At 47.0% G+C, this 21,147-nt stretch overlaps 1 protein-coding gene across 1 annotated transcript; it reads right to left on the bottom strand.

The window, feature by feature from the left end:
* Positions 1 to 616: 616 nt before the first annotated feature.
* LOC108449740 (obscurin-like) lies at positions 617 to 20,863 on the bottom strand (the record flags this gene model as incomplete). Its single annotated transcript, XM_017746715.1, has 21 exons — positions 617 to 2,073; positions 2,200 to 2,349; positions 2,853 to 2,928; positions 3,383 to 3,606; positions 4,215 to 4,454; positions 5,283 to 5,403; positions 6,661 to 6,831; positions 9,063 to 9,185; positions 9,598 to 9,765; positions 9,884 to 9,994; positions 10,974 to 11,096; positions 11,671 to 15,250; positions 16,078 to 16,155; positions 16,574 to 16,619; positions 17,330 to 17,482; positions 17,774 to 17,800; positions 18,338 to 18,510; positions 18,649 to 18,726; positions 19,396 to 19,456; positions 19,992 to 20,192; positions 20,724 to 20,863. Coding segments are annotated over 21 exons (6,222 nt in total), but the record flags the coding sequence as incomplete, so codon positions are not given.
* Between the last annotated feature and the right edge of the window lie 284 nt (positions 20,864 to 21,147).

The following is a 21,147-nucleotide window of genomic DNA, read 5'->3' as shown; positions in this document are numbered from 1 at the left end:
CATTTTCACACATATCCAAACATCAGATCCAGCTTTGTTCTGCAAAGGGCAGGGTGATGTTGTAACTGTGTGTTAAGGGCAAACTATCCCAGCCTGCCAGACTGGTTGTTAGTCCTGACCTCATGGTGGTGGTGGTGGAAATTCAGGCAGAAACTATCAAGCAGTTGTGGCAGAACCAAGGGAAACAAAAACTACCTGTGAGGCTTCATTCTGACAGCTGATATATCCACTAGCAGTTCCAGCATCTTTTCACTCCTTCCATGCTCCATCAACAGCTCTCACCTATTTTTCTTGTCACCCATGAGTTTATTCCTCCGAAGCACTTCTCATATTCTGGTCAGTGCAAGCTCCAAACCATGCTCAGGAATACCTTGGGATAGCTGGGCAGCTCAGAGCCATCATCACATCCTGACCAAGTGATGTCCTCCTTCCAAAGCTCTAGGAAAAGGATTTTTTGTGTGGATATCTTGCGTGGAAGTTGTTCCGTGCTCATCGACAGTGTATACTGGTTATCACAAAGAGTCCAGGTCAGAACTGAGGGGCGAGGGATGTGTGCTGCACAAATAAGGACAGAGCTCAGGGAAGGGATATAAAAATAATGACAGTGATTCTGCAGAAAAATCTGGCTTTACTTGCTCATCAGAATGGTTTATTTAACCTAACAATGTTGGGTCTATAAAAGATCTCAGACATGCTCAAATGCATGCAGTTGTGAGAAGCAAAAAAAAAAAGTCATATATGAAAGAGTGGGAAAGATCACAGCCCAAGTGAGTTAATCTACAATTAAGTTTTTTGTTTAGATAGGTTTTTCACTGGCACTGAGCTTTCCATCCCGAAGTGCATCAGCAAGAGCAAAGAACCAGCCTGTGCCAACAAAAAACCTGACTGGATTTGTAAAAGAAGTTAAATTGGATGGAATCCAGAGTCTTGAAAGGTTTCCTGGGGGGCAGCCCTCATTGCAGTGTCTGTCCCACCAGAGAACTGAGCACAGAGTCTGGCCCTAAGCCCTTGGGTTTCTCTCCTGTAGCACACAGTGAAGACAATTTTACTTCAACATTTCAAGTTTTACAATCTATTGAGTCAGTGTCTGCTCTCCACAGCACAGGGAAAGCTCCTCTGCTCTCAGTGACAATTCCTGCTCTGCATGCTGAGCAAGGGAAGGAGTCACAATGCTCCACCTTTCAGGTTTGGAACAATATGGGTTAAACTTGTTGGGAAAGAACGCCCCTGGATAAACAGCCTTACTTCTAGTACTGAACTGTAATGCATTAGGAAATGTTTTTCTGTTCTCCTTCCTCTAAACACAGCCAGACACAGCTCTGAGAAAGCCTCCACTTACTGCTGCTTGTATGGAAAATTGAGGGAACCAACAGATACATCAATCACTGCAGAGAAACTCGAAGGAACACTGAGGTTATGAGAACAAAGCAACAACACAGCCAACACCATCCTTTGCAGAGGAAAGCAAGGTTTGAAGCTCAAAGAGGAACGTGACATTTGAGGATTTTTTTTAAAGAATTAAAACACTCAGCCTTTGCCAGGGATACTGCCACCACATCTCTGGGATCTCTGGGTAGATGTGTCCCTGCTCCCCAGGGAAGAGCAGCTCAGCTTCAAAGTGGCAAAGTCTCTTAGTGGTACAAAATCTGCATGTTACAAGTTCACTGTTGGATTTGCTGCCTTCACTGTCCAATGGGCCAGTTCCCCCCACGAGTCACACATACACAGAAGCAGCCCGTGGCAGGCAGGACACACAGATAAAACACAGTGGGGCCGGGCAGAGAGCAGCTCCCCCAGCTCAGCTGTTGCACAGCAGCTTGGCAGGAGGGTTTGGTACCAAACACTCAGTGCAGGAGGGCACAGGGAGGCAATTCCCATCTGTCACCACATCCATGTCACTGTGCAATCATGAGGCCATACTTGGAGCACAGCAGTCCCCTCTTCTTTTCCCGTTCCATGAGGAAATTCCTCAGTTTGATGGTGGGGAAGGTGACCAGTGCTTGCTGCCTGTTGTCCAAACCTGTCTCCTGGAGCCATGGGCTCTGAAGGCACTCGGAGGCTGACGGCCTTCCCCTAGGACAGACAAAGGTGAGGGGTCAGTCAGGGATCCGTGCTGGGTGAGGAGGCTCCTTGCAAATGAAGGGGCAATACCCAGGATCTGCACCAGCTGTGCTGCTGGGAGGACAGACAGCATCTTACCAAGGGTTTGCACACAGAGTGCTCTGGAGGAAGGACACTGCTCCCCCGGAGAGACCCGCATAGCACCGCGTGAGCTTCAGTTTGCCCTTCCTGGCTGTTCTCAGGAATTCACAGGGTGCATCAGAGCTGATGGGGTAGTTGGCACTCAACCTGCCCCACAAGAAGAGAATTGATAACATGAAGCTGCCTCCAGCTCTGGGGCTCCCAGCATAAGGAGGATGTGGAGCTGTTGGAGTAAGTCCCAAGGAGGCCACCAAGGTGATCAGAGAGATGGAGCACCTCTGCTGTGAGGAAAGGCTGGGAGAGTTGGGAGTGTTCATGCTGGAGAAGAGAAGGCTTCAGGGAGACCTTAGAGCCCCTTCCAGCACCTAACGGGGCTCCAAGAGAGCTGGAGAGGGACTTTGGATAAGGGCTTGTAGTGGCAGGACAAGGGTGAACAGTTTTAAATTAAAAGAGGAGAGCTATGGATTAGATATTGGGAAGAAATTCTTCCCTGTGAGGGCAGTGAGGCCCTGGCACAGGTTGCCCATCCATCCCCTCCATCTCACAGTTTTCCATGTCATTGCCAAGGAGAGGGGGCACAGCTGAGATTAACTCTCTGAAATTGTGGTTTTAAAGCCACTCACAGGGCAGGGAACAATCAACTGACTCACATGATGAAGGCTGTGATTCCGACGGACCAGATATCAGTCTGGGGAAGGGCTCCTTGCTCTGTCAGCAGTTCTGGAGCTGGAAAAGTAAGCTGGTGTGAGCCAAGATCCTCTCCAACTCACTGGGAGCAGCACAAAAGCAGTGGGTACTTTAATGCTTTGCTGCCTTCCCAAGAGGGAAGCAGAGGCGGCTCCCAGGACAGGGAGCTGATTGGGGTGGGAGACCCATGGGGATGCTAATTGCCGGGAAACCATGAGGACCTCTGGGCAGATGGCAGCAGTGCTTTATCCCCAGATAAATGGACACATGGATGCCAGCCAGGGTGGCTTTGCTGTGAGCTCTGTCCCCTGTGGTCTGCAGTGGGACAGCTGTCACCACTCACTGCTCCCACAAACTCACGCTGTCACTGCAGAGCAGCACTTGGAAAGCTTTCCTTGCTGGGACCTACTGCTGCCTTGACCAATGTTTGTGTTTTTCTGTTTATCACAGATTGCAGATAAACCCCAAGTCATTGTGACTGAACTCTACTCACCCATGGTTTCGACATAGTCCGAGCATTTGTCCATGGTAATAAATTTGTCTGGTGTGTAGAACTGTGCGTTCCCAAAATCCAGGAGCTTCAGCAGGTTGGGCTCAGTGATGATCATGTTCTCAGACCTGAGGTCCAGGTGCAGGATGTTGTGTGCATGGAGGTACTCAGTGGCACTGAGGATCTGCCACAGGTAGTCTCGGACCTCCACCTCTGAGTACGATGTTCTGGTGGGAGAAAGGGGATAGAAAACTGAGGTGTCCTGTCTGCGTGCCCAAAAATGCCTTTCTACACCCACTATCACCCTCCCCTGGGTGTCTGAGCCCAACAGGCCCTTGAGAGTCAAGAAGAAACAACTCCATTTTAGCAAATCTGCTGTATGTGGAGAGGCTGGTCCATCCTGTGAGTCAGGTTTACAGGTGCAAGAAGTTCAGGGTGTTGTAGAGCTGAAAGAGAGAAAGCAGATTTGATGCCCACCATTCCCGTGCTTTTAACCACATGATTTCAGCAGATCCATTCTGTGCTGTTGTGAGAAAAAATGAATCTTCCTGACCCACAGTAACGTCCACTTTTTGGGAGACGGGGTTTCATATCAACCACTCTAAACTGCTTTCAGCATCTCAGCTGGGTGGCCCTGAGTTGTCCCGCTGTAGGGACCTCAAGTAATTTTTTTATCTCACAAGAAGTTGCAGAACAAACACTTTACAAATCCTGTGTGCAATGATACCACACTGGAACAGATGAAGAGGAATGATCCAGTTTGTCAGGACAAAGCAACAGGTGTTTTCCTCCCCACACCAGCCCTGACTGGAAAACCCTTCCCTCTTGTTCTTACCGTAACGCCAAAGAGTGGAGCAGCTCTGGTCCCACACACATCTCCTGGATCAGCACCAAGTGCCGTGGGCTGACGTAGGCGCCCTTCAGCTGGGCTATGTTTGTGTGGTGAAGCTTCCTCAGCACCTGGTACTCCAGCAGCACAGCCTGCTTGTCCTCTTGCCAGTAAGGGATGATTTTAGCAGCCAAAGTCTTGCCGCTCACCTTCTCCCGGCACTGCCGGACGATGCTGAATCGGCCCCTGGTACAAAGGGACACAAAGGCACGTTAGGCTTCTCTTCTGTTCTCTAAAACCACCAGGATCCCATGCTGTGTTTTTCATCTGTGCCTGGTGGGGAGTTACTGCATCTATTGTCACAGTTTGCACATCCTCCTGTGTCTTTAAACTGTACAGTCACTTTAAATTACAGGAGTGAGAGCTTAACTCCTCTGGAGAGAGAAGAGAGAGCAAGAGAACTACTCCTTTTTGGCAACAGAAGTCAGTGTCTCTCTTTTAGGCAGAGAAAGTTGAATCCCAGCATCCTGACTGAAATGGTGGCTGCGAACGTTGATGAAGCAAGGACAGGAAACTTTGTTAGCCCTGGGCTCACTTCATGATAAATCAAGTGGCTGCCCTGCTGCCCAGCACATCTGTTGTGACAGGACAAGGGGTGGTGGTTTTAAACTAAAAGAAGGTGGATTTAGACTCAATGTGAGGAAGAAGGTTTTTTTATAATGAGGGTGGTAAAACAACCTGGCCTTGAACACTTCCAGGGATGGGGCAGCCTGTGTCTCTGGACAACCTGTGCCAGGGACCACCCTCACAGGGAAGAATTTTTTCATAGTATCTAATCTAAACCTACTCTCTTTCAGTTTGAAGCTATCCCCTTGTCCTGTCACTACAACCCGTTATAGAAAGTCCTTCTCAATCTTTCTTGTAGGCTCCTTTCAGGTACTGGAAGGTACAATTAGGTCACCCCAATGCTTCTCTTCTCCAGGCTGAACAACCCCAATTTTCTCAGCCTTTCCTCATAGGAGAGCTGCTCCTTCAGATGTGGGATTTCCCTGAAAGCTCAGTTGGATTCTCTACCTTTTGATCTCGGTTTGGAAGGCGTAGGTCTGGTAGGTAGGGAAGGGCTCAGGTGGTGTGATCATTTCACTCTCGTCTTCAGAAGCAGCTGATGGGAACTCCTGCGTGGCAGCACGAAGCTCTGCAGGGAAAAAGGGACAGGGGTTACATGGGAAAACAGCTCTGTGTGGAAACTGGAGCCTCTCTGAGTCTTCCCTGCTATGTATGAGCAACAACAAGCAGAGCTTTCTCCAGGCGACTCTGTGTTCCAGCTGTGGCACTCAGTGCTGTTGGAGTGCAACAGATTCTGCTCTGTCCACCCAAAAATTCCCTGGTGTGGCCACTCCAGACAGAATGAGATGGATTCTATGTTCTGTGCTATGGTATCAAACATCTTAGCCACTGTTTCTTGTCTTCTCACACAACAAGTCCTCAGGACGCGGTGAGCACTGACAAGAAATTAGAAACTTCTTGTGGTTGGACATTTCAGGACAGCAGCTGGAACTTGTTGCTCTGGTTCTGGCGTGTGGTTGTGTCCAAGCACTCCCTGAAATAGTATAGCATCCCTTTAAAGCATCTGCTTGGAAATGCTGGACACATTCATGATAACTAATCCTGAGAAAATGGAAAGCAGAGGACTTGGGGTGAGTTAAAAATATCTCTGTGAACCGATTTTTACAGACCAGTCCTCTCCATTGGGAGGAAATTCCAGCTAGACCATCCTTCTGTTTCTTCACAGAAAGGACATTTCCTTTGCTATGAAGATATGTTTGCTGTGGGGTTATGGATCTCTTAATTTTAAAAACATATGAGTAGTACAAAGTAGTCAAACAGGTGAAAAAATAGTAAATTGAGCTTTCTTTACTTTAGAGCCAAAATACAGCTGGAACATTCACCACTGAAGGACAGTAATTCCCAATGGAAAACACCAGAATAGAGAAGTTAACTACTGAATTTAGCATTTAGTCTGTAATATAAGAAAGTCCAGAGTTTTCACCAGGGCAAAATCTGTATCAGTAGATAAATGCCTCCAGTGACACATTTATTGTACAATTTTCTCATGATTTCAAATCAAAACTGAGTGTGTCTTCAATAGGTAATCTACAGTTCCCAGGTTTTTGTTTTACTATTTAATTTTATATATATTTACATATTGTTTGTATTTACATGATGCTGTTACCTTATTGGGTTTTTTAATATGTTTGTACTTATTTCCCTGCGTCCAGAATCAGAAAATAATTAGAAAATAATAGAATTTTATATGCAAAAGCCCCAAACCACCCTGAGCCAAGTGGAATTGGCCTTGATTCACTTGCTCTTGGCTTCTGGGCCCACAGCTAAAAGGATGCAGTGGGTTTGATGTAGGAAATCCCAATGGTTTCTTGTCATTTGATCTTACCCATCTGATCCTTCCCAGTGATTTTCACTTTGGTAGAGGGGTTGCTGTAGGGGCCCATCCCTGCCTTGTTGGTGCAGGCTGTCCTGAAGTGGTAGATGAACCCCTGGGGGAGATTTCTGGCGTAGTAGCAGCAGTCGGTGATGTCAGAAGCGAGAGTCGTCCACTCCCCATCTTAACCAAGGAAAGAGAGAAGAGAGATCAGGACTCATTTGGGGTGGTCACAACAGGTTGGAGGTTTTTTGAGATTTGGGGTTTTGTTGTGGTTTGAGTTTTCTTTTTCTACTAACTTTACTTATGTGCTGGGAATATGGAGAAAACAATTTACCATGGCCAACTTTTGGGCTGTACCTGTGTTATTCTTCTCTAAAATCAGCTGGTTTATGTCTGATAATTCCAAGTTGTGCCAATATTATTCCAGAGGAATGGTGAAACCTTCCTGTATTTTTTCCTCTTTATCTGATTCTTACCACCAAACTCTACTGGAAATATACATCAAGAACTCCAAACTAATGATAAATCACTGATTTTTTTTTTCCCTGTTGGCTGTGTCTTGAATCCAATTGAGACCATGAGGTGCAGGATTCCTGGACAGAACCATCCACTAACACCATCCTAACAAATCCAGTGTTGGAAACATGGGCAGTTTTACTCAGCTTTTATGAATTTTATGATTTCTCACAGAACTGTAATTGTAGGTATGTTCTGGACTCATTATTCATGGGACTAAGTTAGGAAGGAGAAAATCACCAGCAAACATTTAATCAACATTCCTTCCACATGATGTGGTGTCCCATATTTTGCTGCTGTGCTCAAGGCTGAACCCAACTCTCTACGACTGCCTGAGATTAAACCCATCCATCCATTCAAATAAACTCTGGCAGAGAGCCTCAAACCATTGGATAAGCAGCAATTCCCCACCCAGACCCAAGGTATCAATGACTTTGCAGGGTACTGGTTGAATTGGGGGCTGTGTTTGTGCAAGAAGGAGCAGATACAGCTTAGAAATAAAGATCTGCAGAAGCAGCGTACAAAAGCCTGTTGTCAAATAATGGATAAAACAAGGAATTTATTCCTGATTATCTTAATCCTCATGTGCTCAGGAGAGCAGGACCTTGCATGTTCCTGCCAAATACACAGAACACAGTGGAAGATTGTAGATGCTGTTTCACATTTTTCTTCCTAATTGGAAGAACTTGTGTTTTTGTCCTCCCCAAAATCTCTCCTACATTTGTGTCAAAAGGAAAAATGATTAAAAAAGTGGTGTTGGAGGAAAAGTGACTCACACCAGCTCCAGAGGGAAAAGGCAGAAAGCTGCTGCCCATGCCCATGCTAATGCAGAAAGGAATGTTTGTGTGTTTGCTTGTTTGGAGAATTAAGTGAAGGAACATGGAGCAGCTGAATCCAAAGGGCTGTGTTTGTGTGGCTGCAGCAGGAATTGCTATCAGACATCCCACTGATAATAACAACAGCAAAGCCATCCCAAGAGAGGCAGAACAGCCTTGGGGATTTGATACAAAGCTTTTGTAACTAAACAGGAAAACATCCACTTTTGACAAGGGCAGATAGCGACAGGATGAGTGGAAACAGCTTTAAACTGTGAGAGGAAAGGGTTAGATTAGATGTCAGGAAGAATTTATTATTCAGAGGGTGTTGGGGCCCTGGCACAGGGTGCCCAGAGCAGCTGTGGCTGCCCCTGAATCCCTGGAAGTGCCCAAGGCCAGGCTGGATGGGCTTGGAGCAGCCTGGGACAGTGGGAGGTGTCCCTGCCCATGGCAGGAGGGCTGCAATGAGATGATTTTTAAAGTCCCTTCCAACCCAACCCATTCCATGGTTAACTACTCCACTGACTTTCATCAGCCTCTGGACCAAGCCTCAAGAGAGAATATCAAAGGGGTGATTCAGTTTTGCCAAAATTTGGTTATCTTGTCCTGGCTCTTTGCCCTAAGCTTCCTCCATAGCCAGTGGGAAAAGAAAGCACAGCTGTTCAGCAGAGGATAAATTGCCTGTTTGATAAACCATCTTTCTCCAACACTGTGCAGAAAGCCTGAGATGATGTTGTCTTATTAGTGTCTAATTTTGTCAGATTACTCAGAGCTGCATATCAGAGCAGGCATTTTCACCTGTGGCTGCTCACTTTTTGGTTGTAGCTTCCACACAGCCTTGTTTGATTCACACTTTAGCAAAGCCTTGGTATTATGCAAATTCCAGGCTGATTTAACCAGCACAACCCCTAGCTTTTAGATGGCTAAATGATGGCTGTTGAAGTGTAGAATGAATTCCATTCCTAACTCTAAATTAGGGAGTTAAATCAGGTTGTTTCTGAATAATAATAACATATCCATCTGGTGAAGAGATCATACAAACCGAGGTGTTCCTTGCAAAGCATAAGGACAGTGCTTTACCTTCAGTCTTGCACTGGACAGTGTAATGGACAGGGATGTTGGTTTCCACAGGTTTCCAAACCATCTGTACTCCATCCTTGTAGACCTCAACGATGTCAGGGGGTGGAGGGCTGGGGGGAACCTCTGTGGAGAGGAGGCACAGACCCCATGAGTGTTAACAGCAGCACTGCAGTGATACAAAACTCTACACCCAGCATGTCTCAGCTACAGATATTATTTGTATATATGTGTAAAACATGTATATATTTTTAATATATACATATATGTACACACAGCTAGTGGAACAGCAATTTAACCAACCCTAATTTAAATTCAGCACTAAGATTTTGTCTTGGAGTGGTTCTTCATCCAGGAGAGAAAGAGTGAAGAAGAGGGAATGAACCCTGCACATTGTGGTCCTCCCTTGTGGACCACAGCCAGGGAGAGATTTTTCTCTGCACCCATGTGCAGAAATCTCACCTCAAAAGTATTCACAGGTCACATTTTGGGGCAGAAGTACTTAAGTACCTATTTCTGTAGCGACTCCTTCTCTCACCTGCTTTCCGTATGACACAAGAGGTGGATGCTGAGCCCAGGGAGTTTGTAGCCACACAGGTGTAAATTCCAAAATCCTCAGCATTAACAGAGAGGATCGTTAACAGCTGGAAGTGTTTGAGTGTGGATGAGATGAGGATCCGGCTGCTGCTCTGGACAGGTATCCCATCTGGAAAGCAGGAGATGGGAGAGATAAGTACCCTGCAAATTGATACCAAGGTGTTTAAAGCTCTCCCTGCAGCCCTGTCCTGGGGGTCAGGGACTCTCAGGAGGATTGGCAGTGTCACCTCTGAACCAGTTGATGTGCAGGGAGGAGTGAGCTGCCGTCCGGCACGAGAGCGTCACGCACTGTCCAGCGGCCACAGCCTGGTCCATGAGCTCCTCAACGAACAATGGGGCTGCAGAGAGGGGGAAAAGCGGTGATTCAGAATAGCCAGGAGAGCTTTGTGGAAAACAAATCCCTGCAGGACATCAGAAAGCATTTTTAATGGGGTCAAGAACTTTTCTGGTTCATGGTCTGCCATTCCTTTGACCACTGTTTGGAGAATCCCACAGGCACTGAGCACACAGGTGAAGGAACCCCGTTCACCCATGGGTGTAGTGTGACAGATCCAGATGGATCTTGGAAAATCCATGGGGAATATCTGCCCAGCCCTGGCACAGCTAAGGCAGCAGAACAGCTCAGAGGAGAGAGAGACCCTGTCACAGCAAGGGTGTTCCTCTGGCCGAGCCTAAATGTGGGGGCAAAACTAAATTATGGAATTTCAAGTGTGAGGGGATCTAATAGGACCAGAGGAAACGGCCTCCAGTTGCACCAAGGAAGGTTGAGATTGGATATTAGGGAAAATATCTTCATGGAAAGTGTTGTCAAGGATTGGAGGAGAATGCCCAGGAAAGCGTTACCATCCCTGGAGGGATTTAACAGGTGTGTGGCACCTGGGGACATGGTTTAGTGGTGGCCTTGGCAGTGCTGGGTTAATGGTTGGACTCAATGATTATCTTAGAGGTCTTTGCCAACCTAAATGATTCTGTGATCAAGACAACAGAAGAAGAGAGGAGACATGAAAGGTGGATGTTGAAGAAAGAAAAACCCCATAGAGCATCAAATCTGCTCCTATCTCCATGGGAAAGGGGAACTCAGGTTTTCTTCTGTGTTTCTCTGGGGTTCTTCTCCACAGTGGCCAGGGGCTGCCAGCCTCCCACACCTGCCCTTCCCAGTGTTTGTCTGGGCCCTGCTGAATGCTGGGGCAGTAACCTGACCTTGGAAAATGCTCCTGATGGAGTCAAGGGGGAACTTCCCAGGGAAAAAGCAAGTTCAGCTTTGCTAAATCACCCTCTGGAGGTAAAAGAAACCAACTACTCCTGCCACAGCAATACCTTTCTCCTTTGGGATGAGGCTTGGTAGCTTGAATGAAGGCAGTGCTGATTTCCTCTTCAGAGATCCTTCGGCCCCTACCAACAGCTCCTTTTCTGCTGCCTCACTTTCCAGCTCACCAAACTCTGTTATGAGAAAGGATGAGAAGTCATTCAAGGCCATCCTTCTCCCCGTGGCATCCATTTGCAGTGACAGTTCTGCCTTCACACATAAACAATCACAGGTTCCCTTATTAGCGGGCCTTTGATTAACAGGGAAGGCTGTGACAGCTGCTGCAAACAGAACACTGTCCTGGAGGAACAGGGAATATCCAGGGATGGCAGCGAAGAAAGGACAGATTCTGATGTCCAGTAGCCAGGGTGACTTCAGCTTCTCCCAGTCACTTAAACCTTTTTTGCCATGGTCAGATGATAACTGCAGCAAGGAAAGCATCACCCAGCCCTGAACTGCTGCTGTGCAAGCTCAAACAGGGAATTTGAGCCCCTTCCATCAGTGGATTAACCCAGCTGACTCTGCACTGAAGCTAGCCACTAACAGAGACCTGATGGTGGAGAGTGCTGATTTCAGAACCTGCCACAGCCAGATTTGCAATCCCAGTCTAATCACAGCTTCAGATATGCTGGGGAAAAAGAAAAAGGCAGCTTTAGCAGAGCCCAGTTATAGCAGCACATCTGTGAAGGAACAGAGTGAGATAATTACCTTCCTCTGGCTCAGGAGGCATCTTTCCTTTTAGGATTCTTGAAATATGGGCAACAGAAGCTTTTACTTTCTTCTTCAGACTCTGCTCCACCGACTGCTCCACTGAGTGAGACCTTGCATATGGCTTAAAGAGTCCAGGCTTGGTGTGGAAGGAGCTTTTCTGCTTTCCACTGGAGTACTTTTGGGAGCTATACATTTCTTTGTGGTTCTCTGCCCCTTTCCCCATGGCTAGTAAGTTAGTTGCCTTTGAATCCTCAGATATTTCCAAGCGGTTCTTCCTGTTCTTGTCTTCCTGTTCCCTGATGCACAGTCTTTTATCCTTATGGAGATGTCCTGCAGGAGGGGACCTTGCCCTTTCAAGAAGCATGAACCGTCTAGGAACTGGTTTGGGTGAAGGCTTCTTATAGCTCAGAAACTCAAATGGAAAATAGACTATGTCGTACAAATCCGAGAAATTCAAATAGGCAGGCTCCACCTCTGAGATGTCAAATTTTTGAGGGCCACTGCCAAGACTGGGTGTTTCATCTGCCAGGTCTTTGATTTTCACCAAAGAAACTTCAGGGTGTTTGCCAGTGTCCTTGATCACTGGCACGTGGATGGGTCTTTTTCCAGTGTCCAAGCTCTCTGTTGAGGAAATGCTCTCTCGGCTGGAAGGGGGGGTCTCAAATGCCAAGTCCTCCAGTTGCTCACATTCATGAGGAACTATCCGTGCTCCCTGCCCTTCCAGGACTCCTGGCTCCTCACTCAGGGCAAGGTAGGGTTCTGCAAGGTCATCCTGCTCGGAGACTTCTCCTCTTCCACCCTGTTGGACGGAAGGGAAGGAGGTGTCCATGTGTGCTTGGCTGCCTTTGTAGAACATATGTGTGCGAGGAGAAATGTGCTTCCTGCTTTCCTTCTCTCCAGAAACTGACTCTGCCCAAACATTCATCTCCTCAGAGAGGGAAACCATCTCGTCCACTAAGCCCTCCAGCACAGCAGACTCCTCATCACTGTAGAAAGATGATCTGTGATGTGACATCTCCTGACCATGATCCCCGCGGAGCAGTGGTGGGACAGCTTTTCCAGCATCGGATCTCCCACTTTCTAAGGCAATGCCTCCATCCTCACCATAAACTTCTGGATATTCCTCACATTCCTGTTCATAGGCTGAAGCTGGAGCAACTTCTGGTTGTGAAGCAGTTAATGCACCTGGGCTCCCACTCTCCAGCCTATCCAAAATCCCAGCCCTGTCCTCCTCAAACACCCCATGTCCAGCCTTGGGGAAAGGAGCAGCCACAGCCTGTCCAGCTGCTCGGCTTCCACCTGCTGTCACAACAGATCTCATCTCACTGTGAAGTGACACCTCTGGATGTTCCTGATTTTCACTCTCCCAGACCTGAGGGAGGACAGTGCTTTGGGAGGACACAGCTCTGGCTGGGTGTGTGCTCTCCAGAGCAGCAGGCTCTGAGCCATGGCCTTCAGGAGCCTCCTGGGGTTCAGCTCCTTCATGGGCCAAACTGGAAACAATCTCGGTGACAGCTGGGCTTTTACTCCTCAGAGCAGCAAATTTCTCCTTACTGTGAGCCTGCTGTGCTCCATCTGAGACCGGAGCTGGCACTGATCCTGGTGGTGGGATTTTGGAAACAGCGAGTTGCTCTCCCTTCAGGACAGCTGATGCCGTGTCTAAGTAAACAGGACCCTTCTTGTATGTTTGGCTTTCACCACCGTGGGCTGATGGTGAAGTGATTCCTGTAACACCCACTCCTGCATCTTCCAGGACAGCAGATCTCACCTCTTTACGGATCTTCAGCTTCTGAGGAGCACCTTCACCAGGTGTGATTGTACCTGGTCGTTTGCCCACCATGACAGTAGCTGCTGGAACACTTTTCCCAGGAATTTCCTGACTTCTGTCTTTAAATACTGGAAGTGAATCGGTTTCTGTTTGTTCTGTAGGAACAGCGGAGCTTTCATGCTCCATGGGTTCAGATTCAGCAGCGCAAGGAGCAGAAGTCTTTTCATCTGAATGTTTCTGCCTTTTGTCTTTCCAAGGTGGGGCTGGGGCTGCCCTTTTGATAAGCAAGCTTCCACCTGTTAGATCTGGGTGGGTGCCGGTGGGAGCAGACTCCTGGGACAGACACACCCCTCCCTTACTCGGAGGAGATGACTTGGAGGTGATCTCCGACTGTGTGAGGGTTGAAATGGACTCTTTGCCCTCCTGAAAAGCAGAGTCAGAGGCACGGGCAGAGGCAGATTTGCCCTCCATGCTCTCATGTTTTGGAGCTGATGATGCTGTTACACCTGAGCACTGGGCAGTCGGAATGGGGCTTTTGCTTTCCAAACATTCAGTGTCCTCCTCAATCTCAGTGGCTTTTGACTTCCTCAGTAAACGTTTCCTATTCTCACTCCTGTGAGGTGACACTGGAAGTCCCTCTACTTGTTGTATAAAAGCAGGTGGGCACCCATTCCCCTCACAGTGTGTGGAGGGAGAGGGCTTCTCTCCTGAGCAGTCCTTGCTGGCTCTCCTGATGTCCCCTTGCTCTGTTGCATCTGCAGAACATCCCTTGCCAGGCCCTGTGGAAGTGTCGCAGTGATCACTGCCTTCAGGGCAGCTCTCCTGGGACAATACATCACAGTCCTCCTCCAAAATATCTTGCTCCCTCAAGGATCTGGAGGCTCTCAGCCTGTAGTCATCCAGGGAATGGCTGCGGCTGGCACCAGCAATGGCAGGGTGTGGTGGCTTCCTGGCAGTGTCAAACGATGCGGATTTGGTCAAGGATCCCAGCAGGCTTTCCCTGCGATCATCTTCTCCTCCTTCTTCTTCTTCTTCTTCCAGTTCAAACTGCTCAAGGAGGGGTTCACGGAGACCACTGAGGGGCACCTTTGAATACCCTGCCTTCCTCAAAGTCCTTCTGGCTCTGTCCAGATGCCTTCTGAACTCCCTGCCTGGTGAGGAAGGTGGCCTTGAAGGCAGCTCAGTTGCTTGGCTGTAGAAGGTGCTTTTAATGACACTCTGCCTGGGAACACAGGCAGATGGCTTTTCTGTCCCATGCCCTGCCTCTTCAACTCTGTCCTTTTCAGATAAAGATGTGTCTGGTTTTTCTTTCTGATGCGGAAGCGATGTGCTTTCCGTGGAATCTCTCAGGGATGAAGGCTCAGCAGCACCACTTCTTTGGGACAGCTCTACTTGAAGGCTGGGCTGGAGCCTCTCCTCTTTCTCCTGTAAAATACTCGCCATGAGCTCTTTGCTTTCTGGGGGTGATTTGTCCCCCACCTCAGCCTTCGTGGAAGCATATTTCCTCCTCATGGGTTTTACTGGAGGGATGGAGGCTTTGGAGTGCTCCCGTTCACTTGCACGTTTCAGAGGCTCGGGATGACTTGGGGCATCAAATATGGGCGAGTGTAGTTCAGGGGTGGAGCCAAAGTGCCTCTTTTGGGGGAAATTTGAGTTCTCATTGTCCGAAGAGGAGCCACTGGTGCTGGATGAAGTGCTTTCCTCAATGAGGTGTCGGGAGATGGCCAGGGAGGTGTTGTCATGGGTCCTTTCGAGGATTTCTGGGATGGACCTCATCACCAGGATGGATTTGTAGCACATCAGGGAGCGCTGAGAAGGAAAACAAGACACAGCACAAGGAGATGGGAACGTGGTGGGAGTGTGGTAAAGCAAACACACCAAAATGAGCTCCTGCACCCCTAAATACCTCACCCATGAGTCTAATTAGACATTGCCACCCTCTGGACATGTCACTAATCCAGGCCTCATTTGCTCTCCAAATCTTCCTCTCCCCTCATTCACAGATGTGAAATTAAATTGACTTCAGGGAACACGCTTGCTCTTGTGACTGGGGGAAACAGGACTCTGTTAGAGACTTCCAAAGTCAATCTGGCCACTCAAAACAGATGGAAAGGAGTTTTTGATGGGAAGCATCAGATGAGAGAATCACTACTGCAATACAACCTACAGTGACTTAGGCCAGCAGAAGAGCTTCGACAGTACAGGAGGTGGGATTCCTCTGCTCTAAATTCTGCCATGTGGGGCATCTCAGTTGAAGCTGGGCATCTCCTTGTAGCCAGCAGAGAGAAACTGGCATGTTCAGAAGGCAATCAATCCAATTATTTTGGGGAACTTAAGGAAAAGAGGCGTTTTCTTGGGACATGTGTGTAATTCAGGTCCAATTGCAAAGGCAGCTGAGGGCACCTAATTTAGACACAACCTTGTGTCTTACAGGCACCTGCCGGGGTCTCCAGGCTGCAAAAGCCTAGATAATTAATTCCTGACACATCCATCTCTCCTGGGCTTATTCCCAACTCAGAGCCATGCTCAGATCTCTGCTGAGCTCGCGATCCAAGCCCAAAAGATTTTCAAAGATTCAGGTGCAGTTAAAAACAGATATAACTAAACAGAATCAACACAGATTAAGGGCAACTCACCTGCCATTTGCTCCGAGCCACAATGAATTTGAGCTGCTTGGTATTAATGAAATGAGCTGCTTCAAGAGGGACATTATGCTGCCAAGTGGAATGAGAGGAAAATCATTGGTTAAAAAATCCTGGCATCATTTTTTGAGAAGTTTTGGTGGGTTTTTTTAGAATTCTCTCTTTACACGATTGTTTAATTTAGGAAAGCTACAGTAGATCAAATCCTGCAGTCCTTTCATAGTTAAATGCAGACAAAATCAGCTTTTCAGTGCTAAAAGCAAGCCCTGTTCAATACATGCTATTAAATCCTTTTTGCTGTTGTTAATTTTTAACTCTTTTCCTTGGTGATTTAAGGCTTTGGAATTTAAACCATAACTTTGGTCTGCAGGGCCAGTTTCCTTTCTGCACTGATGTGATAGAACAAGAGGAAATGGCCTCGGGTTGCACCAGGGAGGTTTAGATTGGATATTGGGGAAAACTGACTGATCAAGGACCAGGACAAACTTACCATGAACCACTTGTGGGAAAGACAGTCCAAAGCACTCGGCCTGGCTCTGGTAAGAGAACAGATCAACATTTTAGCAGGAAATCACCTCCAACAGCAACCACTGATCTTCCTGGAGGTGCTGCTGCACCCTCCTACACTCTGGGGTGTGTCCTTAGGTTGAGAGCTGAGAAGCCAACAAGACACAGCAGATTCCAACCCAAGGTTTTCTCCTCTGGAGGTGAAAACATCCTCCTTTTTCGGTCTGACGCTCCCCACAGATCCTCGGGAAGAGCTCATGGCTCTCTGCAGGGGTTCAAGGGTGTCCAGATCAGCCCTGAGAGTGACTTTGCCTCTTTATGTGGCCAGAGTGAAAATAGCTTTGGCAGCAGGCAGAAAGAGTAGAAATGAAATTAAAATCAAGTGCCTGTAAATATGCCTTTGAGCCAACTTTTGTACTTGAAATTGCTTAATGAATGTGGTCAATGTTATTTAATTCTTGCGTAACTCCCTCTGTACCAGTCCGTGCTCTTCCCACTCATCTGTGTCATTCCAGAAACTCCTCTGCCTGGAGGAGGCAGGGAGGAAGGCCATCACCCCACCAGAGAGAGGCCAATTTGGCAAATATCCGAGTAGTGGGTTGGGTAATGGGGAATAATAAAGAAGAATTAGGGGAAAATGCAGCATGTCTCACTCAGCTTTCTACTTTCTCAAACCAAGTGATGAGCTGGGATGTCCCCACTGAGACACCAGCAGAGGGATGCACAGAAGGGCACTCACTTGGGGTGCTGCTGCAGGATCCCTTTCATGAAGTCCTTTGCATCTTCACTCAAGTGAACAACATCAGGAATGGTCCATGAAATTTCCCCGTTCTGGATATTTAGGAGAGTTTTCCTGTCGTTCTCCCCAGCAAACGGAGACTTGCACGTGAGGCTTGTTTATTAACACCATAAAATGAAAGGAGACAGGTTTTAGACTTCTGTTTTCTGTTCAAATGACAGAAGCACAAATGCTTACGTGGGGTTCTTAAAAATCTGAGGGATTCCGTGCCTGGGACTTGCAGTGTTCGTGAGGAGCAACCAGAAAAGGAAAGGAGGAAACCACAAAATAAATTGTCCTTATTATGGAAGGACTGAATGCTCCATTCAAATCCCTCACTGGAAAGTACAGGAGGGCTCTGATGGACAAAGGGTTATTGAGGGAGTGTTTCCAGGATTTATTTACCTTAAATATGTGATGACTCCAACAGCCCTGAGGAGAGAGGGAACACAAATGTCATGTTTGTCACTATTTATCCATCCTTTTCAAGTCCCTCTTCCTGCCACTGGACAGCCTGGAACAGCAAGACCACCTTCTCCTCACCTTTCAAGGATAATAAATCCCAAAAGCTATTGTTTTTTCCATTCATTTCCCCCCTTCAATATTTTTAAAACCTGTTCTCAAGCAATCCTTCATTTTTAAAGCACAGGCAGAGGAAAAGGCTGAAAATACTGGAGTTGTTTGCCTTTTCTAGAAAGCCCTTTAGGATCATTGTCTCTAGTTGCTGCCTGAAATAGAGATCATCTCCTCTAAGATGCTCCTTTGCATTAATTAGCAGTCAGAGTTCAACTATGGCTGAAAATAATTAGACAGAAGGAGCTTTAAAGAGCCCTGATGGCTTTTGGATTGTCAGCATTCGCTTTCAGTTTCCTGTGTTATTATCACTGCTCCATTTACTAATTAACAGCTAATGGAAATGCAGGCCATTGAGGGCCTGGAAAAGCTTTTTAGGAAAATGAGAGAGATTACCAGATATCAGTTGCTTTTGACACTGGTGACTGGGAAACAATTTCTGGGGCAACAAACTCTGGAGAGCCATATTTGCTGTACTGAGGCTCCACGGGTGTGATCCTCTGGGCAAATCCGAAGTCACAGATCTTCAGGTCTTCCCTCTCAGGATAAACCATGAGGATATTCAGTGGCTATTGAGTGAAAAAAAATAAATGGAGGAATTTTTCTTGAGAGAAGGGAGTATTTTCAGTTGTAAGATTAACTCAGAGAACACCCATTCCCTGGCCAGCAAGAGGCTGGGAAAAGCCAGACCTCCCCTTGCACATTACCTTGATGTCCAAATGAAGGATGTTGTTGTCATGAAGATATTTGATTCCTTCCAAAATTTGCTTGATATACAGTTTGACCTAAGAATTGAGTCAACTATTAAACAAGTATTAAATAAACAATTATTAAACTGATTATTGTGAGATTAAATAGGAGAGTCCCTGATTTCACCAAGATTTGATCTTTAAAGGTCCCTCCCAACCCAAACCATTCCATAATTCTCTGATGTTTCCCTCTGAGAATTTCTAAAAAAAAAAAAAAAAATTTAAAAAAGAAAAAAAAATCAATTTTACCAATAAATATCGGACACCTGGCTACTAAATGGGAGAAGTAAAACATTTTGCACTTTTAACACCAAGGATCTCAAAAAAATCCCTTAGAAACCATAATTTCAGCTTTTCTTTTAAAGACAGAAAGGGAGTAGATAGAATATAGTTATAAGGGGATAAAGTGGTATTAAGTAAGTGGAGATACAGGAGCTGCAGATGACCAGAAGCAAAGAAATTATGAAAATAGAGCAAATACAGTCTTTTTTTAAGGCTGAATGCAGTGCTGGTGGTCAAACCCACTGGCTGTTTCCAGTTATTCCCCAAAGAAAGCCAGCTTAGCAGTGAAAGTTGATAGGAACACATTGTAGGGGCTGATTCTGCTTTGAGAGGTTATCACTGGTTCAAAGACATTTCTCGTATTCCAGAAGGAAAATGCAGAAAGAACCAACTCTGGACTTTCAAATGAGAGAGAGAAATTACCTCAGCTTCAGTGACCACACTCTTCTTGAATAAACGGTCCAGGAGCTCTTCATTGGAGCATCTGGCAGTGGCATTAAGAGACAACAGAACCACGTGGAAAAGCTTGTTTTGATTGTGGAGCCACCTCCATGCAGCCAACAGCAGAATTCACGAGGTGATCTCAGGCACTGTGATGGTCATGAAAGTCTCTGCTACAGCAGAGTCCTTGCAGAACTGGGCTGCTCTAAACCTGGTATCACTTCTTCTGAAATCTACCTGTTGATTTTGGGGTTTCTGCTCTGCATTTCCCTCATGCTCACCCAGACTGAATCTCATGGAAACAGAGCCCGTAACTTCCAGATGTTTCAGAAAAGAATTTTGGTGCTTAATAACTCATTCACACTTGTGTACACAAGTCTGATTTTTCTCACCCAGCAGAAGCCCAGGACTGCAGTGGAGCTCTCACAGAGCTGTGCTATCCTGCAGTGCAGAGAAGGATTGTGTGCCCTTTTGTCTCAGGAAAAAAACCAAAAAGTGATTAATTGCTTAGATATTTAATAAATGAGCTCTACCCAGTACTTCCCAGCCTCCTCAGACAACTGCACAGAAAAGGATACAACTCCAGAACCAAAATCAGTGTTTTTCGTGTTTCAAACTCATCCAGGAGCCTGGTAATTCTGTCGTGGGACAGAGAGGCAAGAATATCTCTCTCTTGATGCGCTCGAGCCTTGGTTTTGCTCCGCAGAGGGATGAATTTGGCAGCACAGGACACCCTGTTCCCTTTGTGCACCACCCGTTTCACGAAGCTGAAGCATCCCCTGTGCAGGAATCGAAGGACAAGCCCTGTTCAGACCTGGGCTGAGAATTTCCCACACCCTGGCCTTTGACAGCTCCCTGCTGCTCAGTGCTTCAATTCTGCGGCATAAGAAGCTCATTTTGCTGTGTGTGAGGTGCTGTTGCCCTCTCCTGGCTGTCTCCAAAGTGAAGCAACGTGTTCCCATCAAGCGAAAAGCTGTTGCGGGTGATGCAGGCTCGTGCTGGTGCTCTTGGATCCCTGGGACAGACCTGACGTGACGGGATTGGGATGCTCCCACTGCCAAGAAGCCATGCCCAGGCACTAATCTGTGAGCCTTTGGATGGTTTTTTTTCTGGTTGGAGCTGTTTGCACTGTCCCATCCTCTATCAGAAACCTCAGGAAAGCATTCCCAGCACACCTGGGAGTGTCCTCCCACATCTGCCTTTACTTCCACCTTTTCAGACTTTTCAGGACCCACCTCTGCCTCAGCAGCTCAGATGGGCAACGAGATATTCCCTGGCAGTGATGCTGTACAGTTGGAAAATTTAATTACCTTCCAATCTCCTGCTTCACCTCATAATGGGAGTGGAGCTTTCTCCTGGCGGCCACTTTCTTTCCTTCTTGGTCTTTCTTAGCTTTGGAAAGGAAAATATAAGGGTGAAAATTCAGACAACAATGCCTTGCTAATAGTGTGCAAAGTTATTACAGGACAATTTAAGGAAGGAAAAATTAGAGGGGTCTTCTAAATTTCTACAGAGAATTAAGTGGAATTGTTTGAGAACAGAATGTGTCTAAATGGACTTTAGGGTTGCCCATGCAGCTGGCCCATCCATGGAAGTGTTCAAGGCCAGATTTGATGGGGTTTGGAGCAACCTGGGATAGTGGAAGGTGTCCCTGCCCATGGCAGGAGGTTGGAAGGAGATGATCTTTAAGGTCCTTTCCAACCCAAACCATTCTGGGATTCTGTTTTATCCTGG

This window comes from Corvus brachyrhynchos, unplaced genomic scaffold, assembly GCF_000691975.1.
Source record: "Corvus brachyrhynchos isolate BGI_N302 unplaced genomic scaffold, ASM69197v1 scaffold18, whole genome shotgun sequence".
Lineage (NCBI taxonomy): Eukaryota > Metazoa > Chordata > Aves > Passeriformes > Corvidae > Corvus > Corvus brachyrhynchos.
This window is presented reverse-complemented; position numbering and strand designations above follow the sequence as displayed.